The sequence below is a fragment of the Carcharhinus amblyrhynchos genome, chromosome 16 (assembly GCF_965287045.1).
Source record: "Carcharhinus amblyrhynchos chromosome 16, sCarAmb.v2.hapA, whole genome shotgun sequence".
Taxonomy (NCBI): Eukaryota; Metazoa; Chordata; class Chondrichthyes; order Carcharhiniformes; family Carcharhinidae; genus Carcharhinus; species Carcharhinus amblyrhynchos.
The window spans coordinates 35,780,453-35,793,505 of NC_137339.1; the positions used below are offsets into that span (position 1 = coordinate 35,780,453).

Sequence of the window (13,053 nt, forward strand, 5' to 3'; positions counted from 1 at the left end):
GCAAGCCACTCAGTTCAAATGTAGTTAGGGATGGGCAACAAATGCTGTCCTGGCTAGCAATACCTAGATCCAATCTCCAACATTCATTAGAGAAGAGAATTCCATGTCTAATGACCCCAGGGAAAAAAATCATCCTCTTCTCTGTTTTAAATGGAATATCTGATATTTTACGACAATAGTTTTAGACGCAGATTTTCAACCCTCAAACAGAATGTGAAATTCTAGCATGTTCTAATCACTCATGCCTAAAGGATCCTTTACTATGAGATCATTAATCCTGCCTCATTACATATGACCAGGTGTAATATAACCTGCTTCTTGGTTGGTTCCAAAATGTATTAAGCTAAGGAACTGTCCCAAATATATTCTATGAATCATCCTTTAGGTGACCTTTGCCAACTTGGTTCATCCAAACTATACGAAGGTTAAAATTGCCCTCAATTATTTTAGTACCTTTCATCAAAGTCCCCATTATTTCCTGATTCACATATAGTTTTACAGTGTAGCCAAGATTTGGAGGTTTATAAACTAGCCACACCCTCCTTTGTTGTTCTTTATCTCCACCTAAACTAATTCTACAACTTGACCTTCCAAATCATGATCATTATCTTGTATTGATCTCATCCTTTTATTAATAGAGCTTCCCCTGCTCGTTTTTCCTTTTCTCCCATTCACTCACAATGTCAAATATCCTTGAATATTGAGGTTTGTCTTGGTTACCTTGCAACCACATCTGTGTTATGGCTAACATATCATGCTAATTAATTTCTATTTGTGTTCCTAAGAAATCCATCTTATTCTGAACCCAGTGAGCATTCAGAGAAGAAACTTTTAATTATACCTTTTCACTGTTTTTTTCCTTATTTGACATTGTTTGGTGATCAAGCTTACATTGTATGCTCTGTGTCTTCCTGTCATATTCTAGTTATCATTACTTGTAACACTACTCTACGTTAATACTTCATCCTTTCTCTTTAATTTTCCAAATCTCTCATCACGTGAACCCTCTCTCTGTCCTGTTTTTTCAAAGTCATACAAATTTTGTGCTCATACATTTAATTATTGATGTACAGAAGTTTGAATAATTTGAAACACCTCTGAATCAGCTAAGCTATATGAATCTGCAAAAAAAAAATCTGCTGGTGGGTGTGGTAGGAGGGTGGCGGTGCGTGCAAATGTTTGTTCATTGTCAATTTATTCTGGTTTTGCTCAAAAGAGCTCGGAGTCAGCTTCCTATCTAATCATTTGGAATCATTATCCTATTTAATTAGTGAGTAATACAGTACTCTTTCATGGTGCAATTTTATAAATCAAGAACAAAATATGGGCCAGGATTTTACAGCCTCATCAGTGTCTCCTTTTCCACCGGATGTGGCAGGCCATTTAAACTGTCGTTTACTTTGACGGGACCATAATATCCTACTGGACGAGAGGGTCTGTAAAATTCTGGCCATGGTTTTTATCATAGTCTTGGCCCCCACCCTTTCTCAGCTGCTTTACTGAAAATGGACAGAGCATATAAAGCACAGACAGTTTAGAGATTACTGATTAGAATGCAAATCTGAATATGTCACACTATCTGTAACCCCCGTGACTTGCCTGGGTTTGCAAAACCTCACTCACTGTGCTGTCTGGAGACAATACACATCTCTTTAACCTGTGATCAGTGCTCCTTCCACACACATTGTCGGCCACTTTAGGACTTGAACAGCAGGTTAGGTGTAAAGATTCGCATTCTAATCAGTAATCTCTAAACTGTCTGTGCTTTATATGCTCTGTCCGAGGCCAGAACTCTCCATTCACCTGACGAAGAGGCAGTCCCCTCGAAAGCTTGTGAGTTTACTATCAAATAAATCGGTTGGACTAAAACCTGGTGTTGTCAGACTTTTTACTGTGTTTACCCCAGTCCAACGCCGGCACATCCGCATCAAGAATAGGCATGACACCTAATCTTGGGTTTGATCCCATGCTTGATCTTAGCCAAAAGACTGAAGTTCCCAACAGCATTTCATTCTGAAAATATCGAGATCGTGTCACTTTTGCTAATTGTTCAGATTTATTCCTAGATATTAGTGAGGAAATCCTACTTAACAGATGTATTAGAGATGCTATTGTTTTGTGCAGTGACTATATCTATGAATGGCCCAAATACCTAGCATAAAACTGGAAGATTCTTCTTAGTTGCTAGATCTTAAAATGCAGATGATTCCAAAAGCTTCATATGTTTGCATCCACGTTTTTTAATGTAGGTCTGCTTTCTAATGACAACTCAAGACATAATGCACAGGTTAAACCATATAATTAACAGCTCCAATTAGTGGTTTGTGTCATACCTGCTTATAGCTATGAGACCTTTATACTGTATCTTGTATAGCAATATTTGTACAGTGCTGTAAATTGTTGTACACACATTGATGTGGAACTAATGAGCAAATTATCAACTTTCATTTTGCTAATTAGTCAATAGTGTAAACGTTTGTTTTGTTTGTGACTTTGCAGCTTTCCCTGTCTCAGATTAGATTTCACTGATGTACATATCCGCATTAAACATCACAGCCATGTATAATGTGGGGTAATGCATGGGCATCACAGATAAAGTTTTGACTGAAAAATTGTATGTTTTGGTTGAATCTTAGGAGGTAGATAAAAGGGTCTTGCTGTGGTAAGGTCCTAAGAATGGCAACATTGATTAGCATTCAGTCTGAAGTGCAGATCCAATTCATCCAATTCTAAAGTACTTTGAGAAATTATGGCTATTGTATGTTTAAACTTTAGTCTTAATCCATTGAAATTTGTTTGACGTATTTACAACTTGACACAATTGCAGCCAAAAAATCTTGTAATTCAAACATAATTGCATTAGTTCATAAATTTCTGTTAAATTAATAACTACACATTCCAGTATTAGTACAAACAAGTAACATTTTCTCTTACCTTCCTTTGCAAGTCTGGTCAGATGTGTTCCCAGCTGAGTAATTTTGAACTTTTTTACATAATTGAAAAACTGGAAGACTGTCACCACTTCCTCAGAGACATTAGGACAGAGCAGTAATTCACAACAGCTGACAATCTGGTGCAGTAGTGTTCTGAATACTTACAAAAGCATTAAAAAAGGAAAAATTTAAAGACTTAATATGTTATTACAGACTGTTTTGAGAAAAGTTGTATGACAATGTAAGATCAACTAGAAATCCATTTGTGATCAACCTTCAAAAAGGAATTCATCCTTGCCACAGTTTAATGGGGGAGGGGCATCCAACCATCGGCAATAGCTTGACTCGCTATCTTTTTTTTTATTAGTGTCACATGTAGGCTTACATTAATACTGCAATAAAGTTACTGTGAAAATCTGCTAGTCACCACTCTCCAGCACCTGTTCAGGTACATTGGAGGGAGAATTTAGCATAGCCAATTTCTTTTGGACTGTGGGAGCAAACCCATGCAGAGATGAGGAGAACGTTTAGCCTCTGCACAGACATTCACCCAAGCTGGAATTGAACCCAGGTTCCTGGTGCAGTGTGGCAGCAGTGCTAACCACTGTGCTACCTGTTAAAGCCCTGTCTGTGGTAGGAGGCAATCAGTAAGTTTTCCTTCGACATAGTTCATGAACCCAGCTATAAGGAAAAAGTAATGTGACACCAAGGACAGGAGAATTATGATTTATGTAGAAAGGTAGAAACAGTTACATTTTGGTATCTCGGCAAAATAGTTATAGACCTTGGTAATTCATTTCCTTTTCATAATTGTCTACTCCAGACTAATCCACTTTGACTTGAATCATAATGTTGCTGACATTTTTGTTTATTGAATTTCTCTAAAACGCCGAACAATTTTTCTTAATGTTGTTTGACTCGGACCTGAATCTAAAGTTTTAGTGTGATTAAACTTGATAACTGCTCAGTCTCAATAAACACTATATTCTCTGCTGTATAACATTATAGCTGTCCTTGTCTGTTGTAACTTCTTGTAGTTTACTCCCACACTATCTGAAGGACACATATTTTCACAGTTTCAACACAAGTTGTTTTGTTGAATCAATGAATGGTATATCACATTAGAAAACATCTAACTCCTATACTTTGTAATCAATGTTCCCAGCCCTTCTCTCCGTCATAAACATTTGAAGAAAAGAAGAAATACATAAGACTGTAGAAATGCAAAGCAAGTGAGTCATCAGTGAATGTGAAAGGGCAGGTTAATTCTGGCCCCTTCATATATATGTACTGGCTTGTTTTATACACTTTGTGCTTTAAAAATCCAATATGTGCAATCTCTTTTAATACAGCTGAGTGAAAGTGATTACCTTAACCTTTAGTGCAATATGTTTTTATGAAGGTAACACTAAAATGTTCTGCAATTTTTATTTTGATGCTAGAATTCTGAAGGGTAGAACCATTGTAAAGTGGAATGTAATTGGATTTGGTAACAAAAATGGACAGTTAATATTTATAACAAAAGCACAGGGTCATTAGTTCCCTGGTGCATCTTCCATGGCAATGCCTCAACCAGAATCAACTTGCCAATCAGCATGATTCTCTCAGAAACAGAATATAGAAATGGGAGTAAGCCATTCAGTCCTTTGAGCCTGCTCCTTCATTTATGATGATCAGGTTGATCATCCAGCTCAATAGCTTGTTTCTACCAACCCTCATCCACCCCCACCCCCCTCATATTCCTGTATGTAAGTGATTGTGTGTCACTTTTTTTCAGCAATAATTAGTATTTAAGGTTGGGGCCTCAACATTTCACCATGCATTATGTCACTAATAAATAAAGAACCAAAAGCAAAATACAAAGATAGTGAAAATCTAAAAACAAACAAAACATCTAATAATATTCAGGTCAAGCAGTAGTTGCGGAAAAAAAAACTGATGTTTCAGGTCAATTACCTGAAGAAAGGTTAACTCTGTTTTTCCCTCTGCACGGTTACTGCCTGACCTCAGTATTATATTCGCAACAGAGAATTACAAATCCAAGTTTGCAAATGACCCGAAGGTTGATATCATTATAGGTAGAATTGACAGGAACAGAATTATCAATGTCTTGACAATTTTAAAGTGAAAGGTAAATCTGGGATAGAAGGATTTCAAGACAGTTAAGACTAAGTTTACCAATTTTTGACCAAAAAAGAATAGATTATTTAAATGGGGAACATATAGGAATAGGGGAGGTCAAAAGAGACATAAGTGACCATTTCACTGGAATGTAATGGTCAGGTGCAAAAATATTTAAAAAGGCTCATGAAACATTAATCTTTATACCTAGCAGGTTAGAATATAAAAAAGGAGGAAGTTCTGCTACAGCTCTAGAAAGCCTTGTTTAGACCACACCTGAAGAACTGTAGCATTCTGAGCTCGAAGGGTTAAATCATGTAGAAAATTTATATAAATTAGCCTTGCATTCCCTGGAATATAGAAGGTTAATGGATATTTGTAGGGGGTTTAATGAAAAAATTAATGGAGTAGAGAGGGTAGAAACTTTGTCCATGGTGGGGGAATCCAGGACAGGAGAGAAGTTAAAAACTATTTCTTTATAAAGGGTGGTAGAAGCGTGGAATTCTCTTAAAAAGCAGTAGATACCAGCTTAAACTTCAAGTTTCAGCTCAGTTGATTTCATCTAGTGAAGAATAGGAAGTAATCTGGAGCCAAATGGGGTTAGGATATATCATGTCATGATCGATTTGAATGGTGGAACAGGTTCAAGGAGCTGAATGGCCTATTCCTATTCATACGTTCCAAAAATAAAATTCCAGTCACATGAAGAAAGCAACTTACATGTTTAATTGTCCCATCAAGTTGCATGAATTAGTCATAGATTTATAGCATGGAAACAGGCTCTTCAGCCTAACTTGGCCATGCTGCCCTTTTTTTAAACACCTAAGGTAGTCTCCGTTGAACGTGTTTGGCCCATATCCCTCTGTATGTATCTTACCCATGTGACTGTCTAAACATTTTTTAAAAGACAAAATTGTACCTGTCTCTATTACTATCTCTGGCAGCTTGTTCCAGACACTTACCGCCCTCTGCGTGAAAAAAATTGCCCCTCTGGACACTTTTGTATCTCTCCCCTTTCACCTTAAACCAATGCCCTCTAGTTTTAGACTCCCCTACCTTTGGGAAAAGATATTGATTATCTAGCTGATCTATGCCCCTCATTATTTTATAGACCTCTGTAAGATCACCCCTCAGCCTTTTACGCTCCAGAGAAAAAAGTCCCAGCCTATCCAGCTTCTCCTTATAACTCGAACTATCAAGTCCCGATAGCATCCTAGTAAATCTTTTCTGCGATCTTTCTAGTTCAATAATATATTTTCTATAATAGGGTGACCAGAACTATACAGTAAATTTTGTCAAGAGCAGTTTACAAGAAAGTATCTTAATTTTATTTTGACTTTATTACGCGAGCATTATGAATTTTTTTTGTTAAACTGTTTTTAGTTCATGTTTACCTCTTTCAGTCTGTCCTGGGTACCTTGCAGCCACTTTCTGTGTATAACAATTTCTTAGTTGTGTCAGGAACTTCTCCGCTGATAGATATAAAACACAATCTGTCTCTGTGCATTTACCCCAGAATGATAGGACTGATTTCCCCATCTTTGATTTTGGAATGACTGAAATCAAAAATGTTAAAATGCAATTTATATTAGAGTAATTTCTGAAAGGAGTTTTAAACATACTGTTCATCTTTCAATGCAACAGAAATGTCAATGTGGGTTTTTAATGAGACACCCTTTTTTTAAAAGAAAAAAAACACCATGTCCCTATAAATCATCCACTGATCCACTTGTCACAGGAATTTTGATTTACTTAATGAACTAAAGTGGCAATTGACTTTGTAAAGCCCAGAGTGTTTCCCAGATTAAAACCATCACTTCTACAATGATTCACATTATGTTGCTGATCATTCAAAGAATAATACTGTCAATAATGCTAAACTGCTTTTGTAGACTGCATTTATAAGTAGGCAACAAAAGCTTTATTAGTTAATGCTACTGAAGACAGAAGATGAGTGATGAACTCCTAGAATGCATAAATCATGCAAAAACAAGCTTTGAATATCTTTGTCAGGTATAATTTACTAGATGGTTAAAACTTGAAATGTTTCAACAACAAAAGGAAGAAAATAAATCAAGTCCAGGTGTAGACAAGCTATCAAACAACGCAACTTAAAGGGAATGAGAACCAGTTGAAATTTTAAAATATAAGATCTAGGCATTAATAGTTTCACAAAGCCAAACATAACTTTTGGCAATTAATAGAATTATTCAGCTCAGAGGAAAAAAAAATGTTATCAGAATGATGAACAAATGGTTGCCATACTCAATCAAATTTTTAAATTATCTATGTGGTTTATATTTAATCTTTTAAGGTTTAAGAAACATCACCTCCTTGACCCATTGCAAGTGAGAGTGGAGCCTTAGACTTTGAATTGAATAAGGTAAGTTGATATGCAAACACTGAGGTGATGATCTACAGCTATTTCATCAGGAATTACACCAAAGTATCAATAATATGGTTAATATCAATAGATTTTCCACATGTATGAAAAATTTAAGAACACAGGGACCAGAAATTAGCCAGCTTTGGACATGATCGAAATATATTAAAGTGTTGCAAGAGTAAACGACATCTTGCACAAGCAGGATCCAGCCCTGAGTAAATTCTGGCAAGTCTAATTCTAGAAAGAGCAATAAAGAATGTTAAATTGAAGCAGACTCTCCAATACACAATGATGAAGAATTGCCTGCCAGAAAGTTCAGTACTTAACAAAGAAAAACAGAACAGGGAAATGCCCTTTGACCCATCAAGTCTATGCCAGCACAGATCTAATTTAATATTTTCTTGCTTCTGTGTGTCCATATGCATCTACTCCCTGCCTGTTCAGGTATCTATCCAGATGCCTCTTGATCATTGCCATAGAATCTGTTCAATTATCTCCTCCTGCAGAATATTCCAGGCATTCAATACCTTGTGTGTGGAAATACTTGCCCCTTACATCTCTCAAATTTTCCCCCTCTCACGTTCAACTTATGCCCCCAAGTAACTGGCCCTTCAACCCTGGAAAAAAGACTGCCAATCCACTGTATCCAAGCCTGTCATCTATCAGGTCTCCCCTCATCCTCCGACACTCCAGTGAAAACAATCCAAGTTTGTTCAACCTTTCTTCATAATCCATATCCACCAAACTAGGCAACATCCTGATAAATCTGCACCCTTTCCAATGCATCAACATCCTTCCGGAAGTGTGGCAACCAGAATTGTACACAATACTCCAAATGCAGCCTAACCAAAGTCTTATACAATTGCAATATGATTTTTCCAATTCCTATACTCAACATCCCAACTGATGAAAGCCAGCAGATCATATGCCTTCTTGACCACCTTGTTCACCTGAATTGCCACCTTCAGAGAACTGTGAATCTGCCAAGATCTTTCTGTATGCTAATATTTCTAAGGGCTCCACCATTTACTGTAGTAGACCTTCCAAATTGCATCACCTCACATTTGTCTGGGTTAAATTCCATCTTTGAGCCCATGTCTCCAGCTGATTTATTCTGCTGTATCCTCAGACAATCCTCCTATCTGCTACTCCCCCAATTTTTGTATCATCTGCAAATTTACTAATCAGACCACCTACATTTTCTTCCAAAACATTCATATATATTACAAACAATAGAGACCCCAACACTGATTCTTGTGAAACACCATTTGTCACAGACCGCCACTTCGAAAAATGCCCTTCCACTGCTACTCTCTGCTTTTTATGCCCAAGATGTGGAGATGCCAGCGTTACTGAGGTAAACACAGTAAGAAGTCACACAACACCAGGTTGAAGTCCAACAAGTTTATTTGATAGTAAGCCCACAAGCTTTCAGAACACTGTTCATTCGACAAAGGAACAGTGTTCCGAAAGCTTGAGGGTTTACTATCAAACAAAATTGTTGGACTTTAACCTGGTGTTGTGTGACTTCTTACTGTGTTCTATGCCCAAGCCAGTTTTGTATCCATCTTACCAGCTCACCTGGATCCCTTATAACTTCACCTTCCGTATCAGCCTGCCATTAGGAACCTTATTGAAAGCTTCACTAATGTCCATGTATACAACACCCACTGCCCAGCCCTAGTCAATTTTTCTTGTCACTTCCTCAAAGAACTGAATCAAGGATGTAAGACACGACCTCCCCTTCACAAAATCATGCTGCCTTTTGTTAATAAGCCTATTCTCTTCCAGGTGCAAGTACATCCTATCCTTAAGAATCTTCTACAATAATTTCCCCACCATTGTTGAGGCTCTCAAGCCTGTAATTTCCTGGGTTGTCTCTTCTGCCCTTTTTAAACAGAGGAACAATTTTAGCTACGCTCCAATCCTCTGGTACATCACCTGTGGCTAAAGAGGATATAAAGATTTTTGCCAAGGCCTCAGCAATTTCTTTCCTCACCTCTCAGTATTCTGGGATAGACCCTATCTGTCCATGGCGACTTGTCCACCTTAGTGTTTTTCAAAACTTCCAATATCTCCTCCCTTTTTCTCAAAATGTTCTAGAATGTAAACAACCTCCTTTCTATACTCCCCACCCACCACATTCTTCTCCTTTCATGAATACTGATGCAAAGTACTCATTAAGGAACTTGCTCACCTCATCTGGCTCCAAACACAAATTCCCTCCACTGTCCTTGAACGGACCTACCCTTTCCCTAGCTACCCTATTCCTTTGCATAAAAAACATTGGGATTCTCCTTAATCCTGTCTGCCAACATTTCATGGGCCCTTTTAGCCTGCTTCAGTTCCTGCTTAAGTTTTTTTCCTGCTCTCTTTGTATTCCACAAAAGTCTTTTCTGTTTTCAATTTCCTAAAATTTGTGTGTGCCTCCTTCTTTTTCACTATGCTCACAATTTCTCGTCATTCAGAGTTCCCAAATCTTGCCATCTTTACTTTTACAGGGACATCCTTGCCCTGAATTGTGAACAATTGAACCTCACTCCCAAGATGTCCTAATGTTAGCTAAAGACAGACAAAAGGGTTTTTGAATAATGATGTGAATGCATGGAAGAGTCTTTTACCAGGGATTAACACCAAACAAAGATCAACCAGACTGTCAGGAGATAGAGAAGGAAAGGAAGCAAAATATTTACTTGGAAAGCTACATTAACTCACTTTCTTGTACCTTTCTAGATTTATAGAGCTTCCATACTTATACAAAGCATATGACCTTCTATCATCCTAGTTTCATGGCTTTTTGGTGCCACTTGGCTTAGTAACTACTGTAAATAAGATGTTAATTATTTGAAGTTTTGTATAAAGTTTGGCATTTGTCATTCTAAATTTCCTTGTAATTTCCATTTTCAACCCTTTAGGTTTTATCCATCTAACTTCTAAAACTAAAGATTGCTATTATTATAGTCCTGATAGACAATAGCACAAGTTGTATCCCAAAAATATCATCTGCATAACTAATGTCAGTTATGGCTTTGCAAAACACTAGAGGGTATGAGAAGGTAACAATTTAAAGGAATCATCTCAAACTCTTTGCTATCCATGTCCACAAACAGCCAAATAAAAATCATCAGTAAAGAGATGTTGAGCCAGGAAGCCAACTTGTTCTCCCCCGTAGCCCCCCCTTCCCCACCAGAACTAAAAACTTATATTTATATAGCACCATTAACCTCAGGATGTTCTATTTACAGCAATTAAGTACTTTTTAAGTACAAGCACTATTGCAATGTTTGCAACAAATTTCCATTGTTGTTTATACAATAGCAAAATATTATTGATATGTTTTTAGGGTTTAGTCTTTAGGACCACAGGATTATGCTGTCGTCAGTTTAAGATGTTAAGAAAGCAAAGGTGGTTTTATGGAATTTATATTTGTATTAAACATACAGACATTATATAAATGTTTTGTATTACACATAAACATTAGAAATAAGGTATAGTTTTAAGTGGGTTTAATATAACGCTTACGTGCCTAGAAGAGCAAAATTCTCTAGTTAGATTCATGTTGGACAAAAGTGTTTGTATCTGTGGGAGCTGGTTTCAATTCCAACTATGAATTTGTGCTTAGAGAGGGTTACATTGTGAAGAATAGCTTAGCAGCTGGAGGCTCTTAAAAAGGTAGACATTTAAATTTTAGGTTTAGTTAGAAAAATTGCAGTTGGTGACAGAGCACCAGGGAGTGAACATCCCTCAATTCTGCCAGTAAAAGCTGGACAGGACAAGGGAGTTGTAAAACATGAAATCTTCCTTAGGAACAAGGTACAGTCAAGGAAAGAAGTTAAGAAAACAGAGACCAAGGTATTGTTCAGAAGAATTCAAAGAAAAGCAAACAAAGGGCTTGGAGTTGGAGGCAATTGAAGTAATAAGATTTAAAATGGACAGCAGATAGAGGTAAATCAAATGTTTGATGCCATTTTACTGAAAGCTGTAAAAGAAGGGTAAAAGCAATTGTGAACAGTTAAGACAAAGAAATCATAAAGTGGTTGGTGTAAAACCCGGACTGAATTTGCTGTTAAAAGTAGAGTGGAAGCTTTGTTTAAAACTGTCATTTGGAAAACCTGGATTGGATTTCAGAATATAAGCTGCTAATAAGAAACATTATTGTAAATAAAGATTTTAAATTTGTTTATCTTTTGGGAGTGGAGTTTGGAAACTCCGTGACAGTCACCTGGAGGGATTCTGAACAGAAATCCACAGACACTAACTTAAGTTCAGAGCGGAGTGTGTGCTTTCAACCATAGCCAATCTGTGTGCCTAAACAGGCATTGTGTTACTGAGGCCATTGGACCTTAAAATATACTTAGTAATCTAAGTTATTCCTAAAATCTTTGTATTCATTGAAGTAAGAGGGGTCAAAGGAGTATTGCATCATAATCCAATTTTTTCATGTTTAATGTTTTTTCCCTTGTTAAACCTAATTAGCAGTCCTGTGTAACTTTTGTAAAGCATGGAGGAACAGAATCAATCTTTGGAGCCAGGGATCCCATTCTGGTATCTTCTTGTTCAGTTAGGACATTAAACTGGGGTTGTAACAAAGAACAATACAACAATAAGGCAATACAATATTTTTTTAAGTGTAATTTTCATTTTTAAATGATTCATCTTGATATTGTTCCGTCTAATGAGGTGATGCATTCTGCTGTAAGAGCCAATTTGTGTTAATCAAGTTAATCATGAAAAATGAGCTAAATGGAATAGATCTGGCATTTCAATAAAAACAAAGCAATTTAAAGCCATGAACCACGAAATATTTACTTATTTTGAGGATATTTTTAGAAAATCATATTATACAATAATGGACAAGGTAATGCAAATATCCACAATAAATGCTAAAACCGTATCTAATGTTAAAAAGTTTTTACTTTTAAATCTCAGTATCCATTACAAAATTACCCAGGGGTTGAAATCTATAAATTAAAAATAGGATTTCCTTTGTCTGTAATTCTAGTGAAGCCCTGATATATTTCCTGTTTCATAATATGTCAGCCCCCCCCATCTAACTTGTAAATATTTTTGTGGTGTAAATCTTTCTTTCCATAACATAACATTCCAATGGTGCTCACTGATGAATTCTGGCATGCAGTCCATAATTATGGTCATTTCATACAAACCTTCTTCCACTGATTTAATATTCCCTGACCCCTCGTGAGAAACGTGAGCTATATTTTCCAGTACCAGGATCTGTTGAGAGAGCTCCTCTAATATGCAACTCTGAACGGCAGCTACACAGCCAGTTGATGTAAATCTCTGAAATATAAATTAAATTGTGAGCCCCAAAAAGCAAGTTAGCTTGGCACCTTTGTTTTTAAAATGTGAAATAGATTAAACATTATGCATTTTATTATATTTATTTATTGTGCTTTGACATAACACAGTTCACCAATGTTTTAAAACCACATGAGTTAGGTTATGCAGAATCTGTTACATTCTGATTGGAAATGGGGTAAGCAGTCTTATAGCACAGTTCTGGTGGAGAGCTGGAATTGGATATCATCTGTATATATGTGGAAGCTGAATCCATGTTTGGGAGTGATGTCATCAAAGGAAAGCATAGAGATG

General features: G+C 36.7%; 1 protein-coding gene across 4 annotated transcripts in view; it reads right to left on the minus strand.

The window, feature by feature from the left end:
• The window catches only part of ripor3 (RIPOR family member 3), a 207,591-nt gene that overhangs the window by 15,397 nt on the left and 179,141 nt on the right, over positions 1 to 13,053 (minus strand). For all 4 annotated transcript variants that reach the window (XM_080204443.1, XM_080204440.1, XM_080204439.1 and 1 more), the window contains 3 exons: positions 12,606 to 12,741; positions 6,449 to 6,610; positions 2,935 to 3,093 (listed from right to left, as the gene is read on the minus strand). In XM_080204443.1, the coding sequence (XP_080060569.1) occupies positions 2,935 to 3,093; positions 6,449 to 6,610; positions 12,606 to 12,741 (457 nt within the window). The remainder of the gene's footprint in view (positions 1 to 2,934; positions 3,094 to 6,448; positions 6,611 to 12,605; positions 12,742 to 13,053) is intronic.